The following is a 13892-nucleotide window of genomic DNA, read 5'->3' as shown; positions in this document are numbered from 1 at the left end:
CTCTCCAGTAAAACACACACCAGATACTACCTCTACTGTAAAACACACACTAGCTACTACACATACAGTAAAACACACACCAGATACTACCTCTACTGTAAAAATGGCATATATTAAAACACACACCAGATACTACCTCTCCAGTAAAACACACACCAGATACTACCTCTCCAGTAAAACACATACCAGATACTACCTCTCCAGTAAAACACACACCAGATACTACCTCTCCAGTAAAACACATACCAGATACTACCTCTACTGTAAAACACACACCAGATACTACCTCCACTGTAAAACACATACCGGATACTACCTCTCCAGTAAAACACACACCAGATACTACCTCTACTGTAAAACACACACCAGATACTACCTCTACTGTAAAACACACACCAGATACTACCTCTACTGTAAAACACACACCAGATACTACCTCTCCAGTAAAACACACACCAGATACTACCTCTACTGTAAAACACACACCAGATACTACCTCTACTGTAAAACACACACCAGATACTACCTCTACTGTAAAACACACACCAGATACTACCTCTCCAGTAAAACACATACCAGATACTACCTCTACTGTAAAACACACACCAGATACTACCTCCACTGTAAAACACATACCAGATACTACCTCTCCAGTAAAACACACACCAGATACTACCTCTACTGTAAAACACACACCAGATACTACCTCTCCAGTAAAACACATACCAGATACTACCTCTCCAGTAAAACACACACCAGATACTACCTCTCCAGTAAAACACATACCAGATACTACCTCTACTGTAAAACACACACCAGATACTACCTCCACTGTAAAACACATACCGGATACTACCTCTCCAGTAAAACACACACCAGATACTACCTCTACTGTAAAACACACACCAGATACTACCTCTACTGTAAAACACACACCAGATACTACCTCTACTGTAAAACACACACCAGATACTACCTCTACTGTAAAACACACACCAGATACTACCTCTACTGTAAAACACATACCAGATACTACCTCCACTGTAAAACACATACCAGATACTACCTCTCCAGTAAAACACACACCAGATACTACCTCTACTGTAAAACACACACCAGATACTACCTCTACTGTAAAACACACACCAGATACTACCTCTACTGTAAAACACACACCAGATACTACCTCTCCAGTAAAACACATACCAGATACTACCTCTACTGTAAAACACACACCAGATACTACCTCCACTGTAAAACACATACCAGATACTACCTCCACTGTAAAACACATACCAGATACTACCTCTCCAGTAAAACACACACCAGATACTACCTCTACTGTAAAACACACACCAGATACTACCTCTACTGTAAAACACATACCAGATACTACCTCCACTGTAAAACACATACCAGATACTACCTCTCCAGTAAACACACCAGATACTACATCTACTGTAAAACACATACCAGATACTACCTCTCCAGTAAAACAGATACCAGATACTACCTCTACTGTAAAACACACACCAGATACTACCTCCACTGTAAAACACACACCAGATACTACCTCCACTGTAAAACACATACCAGATACTACCTCTCCAGTAAAACAGATACCAGATACTACCTCTACTGTAAAACACACACCAGATACTACCTCCACTGTAAAACACACACCAGATACTACCTCCACTGTAAAACACATACCAGATACTACCTCTCCAGTAAAACACACACCAGATACTACCTCTACTGACTAAGACCACCAGACAATGAAAGACACCAGACAATGTTGACTGTTTTGGGAATAATTTATTCTTTACGCAAGATTCTCATGTAAGGCAAAGTCATCTACATAAACATTCACCATTTAAAAAATGTTTCATGTTCTCTCCTTCAAGGAATGAGGGTATTAAAAAGAAAATAGCAATCAAATCATATTCATTCAGGATTAAAAAATGTTTCATGTTCTCTCCTTCAAGGAATGAGGGTATTAAAAAGAAAATAGCAATCAAATCATATTAATTCAGGATTAAAAAATTCAAACAGGGAAAAATGTTGCAAGCATAGGAACCAATATTACATGAAATTAAACATGACATTTTCATTGTCATGGTCTTTCAAAATGCATTCAATTTGTTATCATAGGATTCATCCTAAGAAAAACAGGCAGTAGCTGTTTGCACAACAGCAGCTGTTTGCAAACATAACAGAGAGGACGGTTCAAACTTCAGCATGGTACAGTGGGGGGTTGACAGGGGGGTGGGGGACACTGTAGCTTACTGGCTTCCATTGGTCTAGGTAGCCATGACTGATATGGCGTAGATAGAGGGCCATTTGATATGGTGTTTTAGGATTTATGGTGTAGGGAATAAGGGGTGGTTTGACTAGAGGTTTGTTCGAGAGGAGGGATGGAGGGAGGCAGGAGAAGTACCTTTCAGAGGTAAGAGGTTAAAGTGCCCAGGAGAGAGAGCGTGTAGGCATGTGTGTGTGTGTTCGTTCGTGCATGTGTGTCATCTACAGCAGAACGCCTGAGATCTGAGTGCATATTCTGTGTGTCGTCTTTGAGCAGGAGTTTGTGTTCCACAAGAAGCATTATCTACAGTACAGCGCCTGAGATTTAGAGAACATACACCGGCTACAGGGCAGAGCACAGCCCTGGGAGGGGCTTAGGTCAGGTGTGGGAGCACAAAAAGATAGAGGTTATCATATAATGCTACCATGGGTCAGGAGGTACGGGGGTTGGGGCTGGACAGCAGGAGTGCAAAGGTTAAGGAGAGAGAGAAGGATTAAGGTGGTAAGGGCAGATGGAGGGATAGTGTGTTAGGTGAGACTGGGACAGTGGTTTAGACTCAGGGGTCAAAGGTTAGGTTAAGATGAAAGGGACTTTGCGTTAAGGGTTAGGAGGCCATGGGTAAGGGTCAAAGCAGGTAAGGGTCAAAGGTAAATGTCAGGGGTCAGACGTTATGTGAGCATGTCCCACAAGCAGCAGCAGCAGAGAGCCGTCCAACAGGCAGTCAGACACGTGTCGCCTGAATCATCTCTTCTCCTCTCCTCCACCACGTACACTAGAGAGAGGAGAAAGAGAGGTAGACATTCACTTAAAGTTAAACCTTTACAACTGCCAGCAAAACATGTTTTATTGTCACAAACACCGGAAAAGTGCAGTAAAATGTGTTATTTTACAGGGTCAGCCATATAGTATGATTAATAGACCTGCTCAAGTGTACAGACAGATTTTTCACCTTGTTGGCTTGGGAATTCAGACCAACGACCTTTAAGTTACTGGCCCAACTCTAACCGCTAGGTTACCTGCCACCCTTGGAATACACACGTGACAGACACGTCGGCCTAACAGCCTACTCTTCTTGTTATCTTTGGTACATTTGCTGTTAGTCATGAATGTGTACACACACACACAAAACTTCTGAAGGCTGCCATCTTGAATGAGTGAGGTAAGCTATGTGTTACCTGAGTGACAAGGTACTGCTGCAGTAGAAAGGGACTGCTCTCTAGCAACAGTTGCCAGGCAGTGAGTTATGCTGCATTAATAACCAAGTGGGAAGGTAGTATTTACCAAGAACAACTAGAAACAAATCAATTTGAATGGCCCTCCAACTGGTAATTACTAATCTATCATCCTGAACTCCCACTTCTCCAACATGCTGACCTCTGACGTCATCTATTAAGGAAATTACCTTGATAAACAGCAGTTCTCGGCAGTTAGTGCAACAAACATTTATTTATAAAAAGCAATCTATTAATGTTTTTTTAACACTATAATTTGTTTACATGCGTGATAACTGTACTTTAGTTTATGGCTTGGTCAAATTGTTGGCCATTAGCCAATCAGTGTTTCTTAAGTTCAAAGCACATAAATGCATCCAACTCGTATTTACGACTTCACAACTAGTACATTTCCACCTCCCACTTGGTTTGAATGCAGCATTAACCTCCCATTGCCTGGTTTCTTAAAGGGGCAGTCCACTATTCACCGCTGAGAGGGTCTTATACAGATAAACAAACAAAGGGCAGTCTGGAATGTTCACTTCCTGCTTTAACTCCTTTAAAACAATGCCCCTTTATTCATGGCATGACCAGGACAAAATAGTTGATTCAAGCAGAAACTGATCTGGCTATCATGTGATTAGCTTCAACATAAAAAAAACCTTCCACTTTAAGAACACACACCAGGATACTGATATAAAAAGGACAATATAAAACAGCCTCGTTAATCTTTTACTTTCGACGCTGATAGTGTTCTATCAAAAGAAATTACCTTGATGTAGGGAAATTGACCTTTGAATAGCCTAATACTTGCCAATCCTAATCCTTGCCAATCCAAATCCTTGCCAATCCTAATCATTGCCAATCCAAATACTTGCCAATCCTAATCCTTGCCAATCCAAATCCTTGCCAATCCAAATACTTGCCAATCCAAATCCTTGCCAATCCAAATCATTGCCAATCCTAATACTTGCCAATCCAAATCCTTGCCAATCCTAATCCTTGCCAATCCAAATCATTGCCAATCCTAATCCTTGCCAATCCTAATCCTTGCCAATCCTAATCATTGCCAATCCAAATCCTTGCCAATCCAAATACTTGCCAATCCTAATCCTTGCCAATCCAAATCCTTGCCAATCCTAATCATTGCCAATCCAAATACTTGCCAATCCTAATCATTGCCAATCCAAATCCTTGCCAATCCTAGCAGAGGTAATGGAAACGTACTGAATGAAAAAGGATTGTGTTAGAATTAGGGTTTGCAAAAGGAGGGTGTATTACTGGAAACATTCAGATTTTACCAGCAAACTACCAGAATTTTGGTATCTTTCAAAGATGTTATGTAATCACAAGACATCTATCTAGTGACCCTTTTGGGTACTTATCTGTAATTATCTCTGGCCCTCTGTGAGGGTTTATCACACGTAAAATATATGAAATCATTAAATACGAGGATTTAAAAATAAATTGAATGACAAAAGCTGTAAAACATTACCCTACATTTAACCAACGTGGCTCAATTCGAGCTTATGTAGGAACATTTGAAATTGTGTTTTTCACGTGAAATAAATAGCTAGAAAATTGTATATCATACACTACAGTTGAGGAACATTGGGAAAGTAATTCTGTTTTGAAAGTTGATAAACTTGTAACCTCACTTTTGAGAAAATGGCCTTTGAATGTTTTGGTACTACTACTGGAGAGCTCTTTGTCTGCACCCATTCAGCATCGTTCACACCTTCTTAAGCTTTATCCCTGCCCAGCTCTTTAAGGATTTACATGTGAGGCCATGTACTAAACAACCAAAGATTTCAAGACTAAAGGCTGGTTTATACTAGGGGTGTGTTCGTAAATCCAATCTGGAGTGCCAACGTTTGCTCAGAGTGCGCTCCAGGCGTTCGTAACTCAGAGCGTTTTGCTCTCGGAGCATTCAGAATGCACACTGGACGCTCTGGCCAAGAGGTAGGGTTGATCTAAGCGTTCTAACCTAACAACAACAGTCAAGCACCCAAGCTAACGTTGGCTAGCTACTTCCAGACACAAATGAAGGAACAGCTCACTCTGCCCATTTTACTCGCCTTAGCAGAGCTGATTGGGCTGTTTTTATGTTATCCAGAGCATTGGTGACTGCAACTGTGCTGCTGGCAACAATTTAATCATGCTTTTTTACTGACACCAGACATATTCAGCGGGTGTTAAGCGTTTGTAAATTCGTCAGTTATTCTGCGCTCTGGAATCGGAGTACATAGCCAGAGCGAATTTACCAGCTACATCTATCGACAGTTTTCGCAGCGACATCGTTAACATTCTATTGAAATTGGTACTTGCATAGTGGAGTCTTTTGTTTAGACATGTAGCTAGCTATGAACCATAATCCCATCTCATGACATTACTACCCTGCATGAATCTGCAGGTAGCTAACTAACCAGGTTCAATGTTAGCTAGCTAGCTATAACTAGCAATGCAAATGGCTCTGAGACACAAATAATATTACTAGCTAGCGAGCCAGCCAGGTAACTTTAGCTAAATATCTAGCAGTACGCTTTAACTGAAATGAAAACGACTTTGACCAAATTAGAAACGTGTAATATCTGAAAATGTAGCTAGCGAGACTATCTTACCCATATATATGGATGGACACTTCTCCCTCTCTGTCACGGTTGCCATGGTTTGAAGATGTAATCAGGAGACAGGTGGTTTACACAACAGCCTTCTGTGCGTTCTCTTTTCAACTCAGTCTGCATATTTGCAATCAAAAGCCTGAATTTTCTCAATCTCCTTCGCTATCCGTCTCTAATTCCACCCAGCATTCAACTGATTTCAAAACCCAGTCCTCCAGAAAGTGGAGACCAACATGTTTGCAGTTCTACTACATGATGAAAGCTGCGTTAGAAAGGATTACCTACACATATTGACCAACTCATGTTATAGACAGAAGCGTGCTACATGGCAGACCAATCCGAACTCATATCTTGGAATGTCCAGCCCAACCATTATCTCAGCCAATCATGGCTAGCTGGAAGGTCTTTTTCAGTGGCTAAACCAACTAGGCTCGTAATTTAACAATTGTATTCATATTTACAGATGACATACAAGTTTGTTATTAAGGCACATGAAAGTTCACATGTTCCAGAAGTAATTTCTGCCCCAAAAATTTTTTTTTAAAGAGTTTATAATTAAACACCTGGTTTCCTGAAAGGAGTCGCAAATATTAACTATCAACTTAGTTAATACCATATGTGTTAAGTATGAGGGTTTCAGCATGAAATATCCTTTATCTGTTTACACACCTATTGATTTCACGACGTCAGTATGTCATCAATGCTTTGGCGTCAAACTGGTGTATACAAATGTATAAAAACCTGTTTTTGCTTTGTCATTATGTGGTATTGTGTGTAGATTGAGGGGGAAAATTTAAATATTTTTTAGAATAAGGCTGTAAAGTAACAAAATGTGGAAAAAAGTCAAGGGGTCTGAATACTTTCCGAAGGCACTATATGAATACATTTTTTGAAAACGTATTCAAGTATAAATTACCAAATCGATGATAGATTGCCATAGATGTTATGTTAATTACCTAAATTACTGAAGATTCTGGTAAATTACTGGTAGCTTTGCAGCCCTAGTCAGAACTGTCTGAACCACTGGTTCCCAGTGAATGTACTGGATTCACCAAGTCAAGGGCCTGAAGTACCTCATCTGATTCACCTAGTCAATGGCTTGATGATTAGTTGAATCAGGTGTGCTAGCTATAGAAAATATCAAATACCTGGAACGGCTTGGGGTCCCCAAGGAGAGGTTTGAGAACCACTGGTATAAACAACATTGTTCCCAAAGCACATCCAGTCTCTTTGCATACCAAGTAGTCAAGGCAAACAATATCCTATCCTACCCTCTCTACCCCTCCCTTTCTCTCTCTCCTCTTCCTCCCCTCACCTTCTCGTGCTTATCTTCCTCCCCTCCCTTCCTCACCCCTCTTCTCCCCTCTCTTCAATTCCTCCCCTCCTTCCCCCTCTTTCTCACCTGTGTTTTTGGGTGCCTCTCCATACATGGGTCCTGGGGGTGGTCCTCCCTGCCATCCAAACTGGGGCTGTCCTGGGTACGCCCCCTGGTAGGGGCCTGCTTGTCCCTGGCCAGGGTAGGGTCCAGGAGGGCCCCCGGGGCCAGCAGGGTAGGCCGGGTAGGCCGGGTTTTGAGGAGGGAATCCACCAGGCTGCTCCATGTTGACGGGGTAGCCCTGGGGAGGGTATCCCTGCTGAGGATAGCCCTGCGCAGGGTAACTGGGGGCCGTGGGGCCTGGGCCCTGGTACGGAGGAGGCTGCTCAAAATTCATCTGCTAGACAACAGAGACACCTGGAGAAAGAGAGGGGAAAGGAGGAGGGGGAGAGCTAATTTGAATGTAACTGAACTGAGAAAGAATGAGGAAGGACCATTTATGAAAGTAAATGGGAAAAAAAGGAGAGAGATTGAAGGAGGAGAGGGACAAACAAAAGTATTGTTGCAGTTTCACAGCCCTGCAAAGTCAACACAGGACGGAGATAAGAGTCCCAGTAGTCAGTGGTTGTCATGGCCAGGAGTCCCTAGAAGTCCCATTAGCCAGTGGTTGTCATGGCACGGAGGCCTTAGGAGTCCCATTAGCCAGCGATTGGCCAGGAGTCCATAGTTAAAGACATTCTGAAAAGAGGCCCTTGGTGATTTAACTGTTGCCACGACAACACACGTTTCTAGAACATAAAGGTTCCCCCCACAGTGAGCTATGAACTAGGTCAGGGGTGGTCAACCCTACTCCTGAAAAGCTACAGGCAGTGCAGGCTTTTGTGCCAAAAGGTCTGGAGCAAAGCTCTCCAGTAGTAGAGGTTTAGTCCATGTCCAGGTTAATAACCTTAGTATCACTGGTGTATCACCGGTTTCCCTGTGTCAGTCATCCGCATGGCCAGGGGCCATTGTCCCTCCAAGTTGTATTATTGGAATGTGACAAGGCAACGGTGGGCTTTAGGACCATACAAAGCCTGAGTGCATCGTGACTCACACCCCTGAACCTGAAATGGAGTGGCCGAGCCTCTCTGCTCTCTACCCAGCTAACAACACACACACACACACACACAGAGAGTAAGGAGACACTAAAACACAGTAAATAATACACACTGTAAAACAATGAAGTAGCTACTGGCTGTGACGACTAGCTGTGTGTGCGCGAGCGGACTCAAGAAATAAAAAGTCTATGTAACAAGGTAGACGTACATGTAAAACATTCTGCTGGTTTAGATTGTCGGCCTAGAAGACCATAAAGCCCTACGCTGGGTCTGTTGAGTAGTGAAACACTGCCTCTCCCCCATCAGCTGGGAATGTCACAGCACAACAAACTGCAGGACAGAAAGGAAGTGGGCCAGTACTGTCCCTCCATCCCTCGCTGGGCTATTTTCACACACACAGTGTTTGCTGTAAATACCTAAAGCAGAGCGTCAGTCAGTCCCTCCCTTCCTCACTCCCTCCCCCACTCCCTCCCACTCACAACCTGGAGAACATCACCTGACCAGATCATCATATGTTTTTTACGATATTCCTATCTCAAGAAAGTTTTCATTTAACAGAGGGTCTAACATTTCTCCTGTCCGTCTGCCTCTTCAGTCCAGGGTGCATTGCATGGTGCAGTTGCCAAGGTCAAACTCCACTCTGTGAGGCACATCAATCTGCAGGTTGAACATTGTGAGATTGTAGACTCATAAATGTTTTACAGCTAACTAGCTTCTTTACATGCTGACAGTCTTCGGTATTATTGTGTGTAGTTACTACCTAACAAGCTAGTGACAGAGGACGCATGGACCTCCTATTAGAGACAGGCCTGTTGTTAAGTAAATCAGGTGATAAATGAGGTTCTAGGGAGGCTGGAGTGGGTCAGATGATTATCCAAAACACAGGGCCCTTCTACTAAGAACATGATAGAAAATCACAAGTTCCAAATTGAGACCGGTCAGATCAAGAGGAATATTTTCTTTACATTTTTAACCTGGCATAATTTGACTTCCTCTAATCTGTATGTTGTGAGTAGTCCTAATATTCCTGTAATCTGTATGTTGTGAGTAGTCCTAATATTCCTGTAATCTGTATGTTGTGAGTAGTCATACTATTTCTCTAATCTGTGTGTTTTGAGTAGTCCCAATATTCCTGTAATCTGTGTGTTTTGAGTAGTCCCAATATTCCTGTAATCTGTGTGTTTTGAGTAGTCCTAATCTTCGCCTGCTGAAAATATGAATAATCACCACACATTCTGTGTGTGTGCCTTGATGTGACCTGAAGGGTTATCAAACCCGACAGGTAGCCTAGTGGTTAGAGCGTTGGGCCAGTAACCGAAAGGTTGCTAGATCTAAATCTGTCATTCTGCCCCTGAACAAGGCAGTTAACCCACTGTTGCTAGGCCGTCATTAACTGACTTAAATAAAGTTAAATAAAAACATCACCTGTACACACTGTTAACAGATGGTAAGTAGTCGAGTTGTGTGTGTAACAGAGGTTGACCACACACACACACACACACACACACAGTAGGATTGTCAGACAAAGGTATTCTACTGAATTCAAAACTCAGGAGACAGGTAACATCACTAAAACTACAGCTGATCTGGGAGCCTAGCTAACTCAGGAGACAGGTAACATCACTAAAACTACAGCTGATCTGGAAGCCTAGCTAACTCAGGAGACAGGTAACATCAGTAAAACTACAGCTGATCTGGGAGCCTAGCTAACTCAGGAGACAGGTAACATCACTAAAACTACAGCTGATCTGGGAGCCTAGCTAACTCAGGAGACAGGTAACATCACTAAAACTACAGCTGATCTGGAAGCCTAGCTAACTCAGGAGACAGGTAACATCACTAAAACTACAGCTGATCTGGAAGCATAGCTAACTCAGGAGACAGGTAACATCACTAAAACTACAGCTGATCTGGGAGCCTAGCTAACTCAGGAGACAGGTAACATCACTAAAACTACAGCTGATCTGGGAGCCTAGCTAACTCAGGAGACAGGTAACATCACTAAAACTACAGCTGATCTGGAAGCCTAGCTAACTCAGGAGACAGGTAACATCACTAAAACTACAGCTGATCTGGGAGCCTAGCTAACTCAGGAGACAGGTAACATCACTAAAACTACAGCTGAACTGTAGGTAGATGTATTGTATTATCTACCTGACTATTCCCCATGTGAGCTCATTAGCTAACACAACACACTCGCATATACATTACCGTTCAAAAGTTTGGGGTCACTTAGAAATGTCAACAGTGAAGAGGCAATCCAGTGTGTGTTCTTAAACCAATCTGTTATTTTCATTGGCCAGTCTGAGACATGGCTTTTTCTTTGCAACTCTGCCTAGAAGTCCAGCATCCCAGAGTCGCCTCTTCACTGTTGACGTTGAGACTGGTGTTTTGCGGGTACTATTTAATGAAGCTGTCAGTTGAGGACTTGTGAGGTGTCTGTTTCTCAAACTAGACACACTAATGTCCTCTTGCTCAGTTGTGCACCGGGGCCTCCCACTCCTCTTTCTATTCTGGTTAGAGCCAGTTTGCGCTGTTCTGTGAAGGGAGTAGTACACAGCCTTGTAGGAGATCTTCAATTTCTTGGCAATTTCTCGCATGGAATAGACTTCATTTCTCAAAACAAAAATAGACTGACGTGTTTCAGAAGAAAGGTCTTTGGCCATTTTGTGCCTGTAATCGAACCCAGAGATTCTGATGCTCCAGATACTCAACTAGTCTAAAGAAGGCCAGTTTTATTGCTTCTTTAATCAGTAAAACAGTTTTCAGCTTTGCTAACATAATTGCAAAAGGGTTTTATAATGATCAATTAGCCTTTTAAAATGATAAACTTGGATTAGCTAACACAATGTGCCATTGGAACACAGGAGTGATGGTTTCTGATAATGGGCCTCTGTGCCCCTATGTAGATATTCCATAAAAAATCTGCCGTTTACAGCTACAATAGTCATTTACAACATTAACAATGTCTACACTGTATTTCTGATCAATTTGATGTTATTTTAATGGACAGAAAATGTTGTTTTCTTTCAAAAACAAGGACATTTCTAAGTGACCCCAAACCTTTGAACGGTAGTGTAAACTCACAGAAACTGGCATCTAAAACAACACCACATGACCCCTCTAACCTCCTTCTCCCTGATCCATATTATAGTCATCAGGCAAAACGGACCTCACCTGTTCCTGGCTCATTCAAACAGGTCACCTGGCAAACCCTGCACCACATTGACTCATTTTCCCCAGTGAAAAGCTAGAGTTTGCCTCTCTTATCTCTCCATTTAACCCACCCTTTACATAAATATAATTGAATGACTTGGTAGTGGTACAAACAGCTAGGTCTTCAGTTGCACAGTTTTAGGTTGAACCAAGTAAAAGTCACGGACGATTAGTAAAACTCAAACCAAGTTTATTCACTCAAAGGATCAAACAGCTGAACAGACAAAAAGATTGTTTCAACGGTATTGAAAACATTTCCAAATATCCCAAATACCCCAAATACCGAATACCATACAGTTTTATAGAGAGTGATCTCAGTATAAAACTGAAATCTGAAAAACAAAAGACCCAACTGTGGGAGAGAGACTCCTGACTGTACAACTGAAGACCCTTTTTCAATATCGTTGAATCTATTTCTTGGAAGTTTTTCAACACTTTTGAATATGCGTAGCTACTTAAGTAAATACCTGCAGTCAACTTGTACTATACGTTAAGCAGATGACATTATGAAGATTCCCCAGAACAGTTGAGCCAGTCATGTGTTTGTTTGTAAATAGCACAACAGGATTAAGTGGGAGCAGGTGTGTCCAGCTGTGTGTTGACAGAAGTCATGTTTTCTATTGTAAGTCAGCAGGGTTTTTTTGCTTCAATATTTCGAGAATAAACTTAAAATGTCATTTCGAAAATAAAGTCAAAATTTGTAGAATGAAGTCAACATTTTGTAAATGAAGTCACAGGTATATTTGAAGATTAAAGTATGGGGTAACTGCATGTCTCCTGTCCCGTTCTGTCTGCTCCCCACCGTTGAAATGCCTGAGTTAGAAGACTGGTGAATCTATACTTTAGAATTGGCTTTAGTAAGAAGGAACTCCTTGCTGTTTTAGCACATAATAACCATATTCTTGTAATTATTAGGACCTGGAAAAGGTTGTGCCACAGATTATTTTCAGAAGGAGAAACCATGGTTACATATGCAGGTGTGTGTGTATTCAGGTTGTGTGTATGTATTCAGGTTGTGCGTATGCAGGTGTGTGTATGTATTCAGGTTGTGTGTATGCAGGTGTGTGTATGTATTCAGGTTGTGCCTATGCAGGTGTGTGTGTATTCAGGTTGTGTGTGTGGGTGGTTAAAAGTAGGGGCAAAACCAGCAAATGGCCATTAATCTAATACACTTGTTCAAACAGGCGTCACTGTGCACTAATTCTTATCAATCTAATAATCTACTAACTCATTCAAACAGGCATCACTGCTCACTCACGCATATCAATCTAATAATCTACTAACTCATTCAAACAGGCATCACTGCTCACTCACGCATATCAATCTAATAATCTACTAACTCATTCAAACAGGCATCACTGCTCACTCACGCTTATCAATCTAATAATCTACTAACTCATTCAAACAGGCATCACTGCTCACTCACGCTTATCAATCTAATATTCTACTAACTCATTCAAACAGGCATCACTGCTCACTCACGCTTATCAATCTAATAACTCATTCAAACAGGCATCACTGCTCACTCACGCTTATCAATCTAATATTCTACTAACTCATTCAAACAGGCATCACTGCTCACTCACGCTTATCAATCTAATAACTCATTCAAACAGGCTACACTGCTCACTCACGCATATCAATCTAATAATCTACTAACTCATTCAAACAGGCATCACTGCTCACTCACGCTTATCAATCTAATATTCTACTAACTCATTCAAACAGGCGTCACTGCTCACTCACGCTTATCAATCTAATAATCTACTAACTCATTCAAACAGGCTACACTGCTCACTCACGCTTATCAATCTAATATTCTACTAACTCATTCAAACAGGCATCACTGCTCACTCACGCATATCAATCTAATAATCTACTAACTCATTCAAACAGGCATCACTGCTCACTCACGCTTATCAATCTAATAATCTACTAACTCATTCAAACAGGCATCACTGCTCACTCACGCTTATCAATCTAATAACTCATTCAAACAGGCATCACTGCTCACTCACGCTTATCAATCTAATAATCTACTAACTCATTCAAACAGGCTACACTGCTCACTCACGCTTATCAATCTAATAATCTACTAACTCATTCAAACAGGCTACACTGCTCACTCAC

General features: G+C 41.7%; 1 protein-coding gene across 1 annotated transcript in view; it reads right to left on the bottom strand.

Annotated features, from left to right (window-relative positions):
* Positions 1-1798: 1798 nt before the first annotated feature.
* Positions 1799-13892, bottom strand: part of LOC118374649 (cysteine-rich and transmembrane domain-containing protein 1-like) — a 28283-nt gene continuing 16189 nt past the window's right edge. The window contains exons 2-3 of the mRNA XM_035761110.1: positions 7537-7866; positions 1799-3074 (exon numbers count right to left, since the gene is read on the bottom strand). Coding sequence (XP_035617003.1) covers positions 2971-3074; positions 7537-7846 — 414 coding nt within the window. The 5' untranslated portion in view covers positions 7847-7866 and the 3' untranslated portion in view covers positions 1799-2970. The remainder of the gene's footprint in view (positions 3075-7536; positions 7867-13892) is intronic.

The sequence above is a fragment of the Oncorhynchus keta genome, chromosome 30, assembly GCF_023373465.1.
Source record: "Oncorhynchus keta strain PuntledgeMale-10-30-2019 chromosome 30, Oket_V2, whole genome shotgun sequence".
Classification (NCBI taxonomy): Eukaryota; Metazoa; Chordata; class Actinopteri; order Salmoniformes; family Salmonidae; genus Oncorhynchus; species Oncorhynchus keta.
Note: the sequence above shows the minus strand (reverse complement) of the source record. Positions and strands in the feature narration are given on the sequence as shown.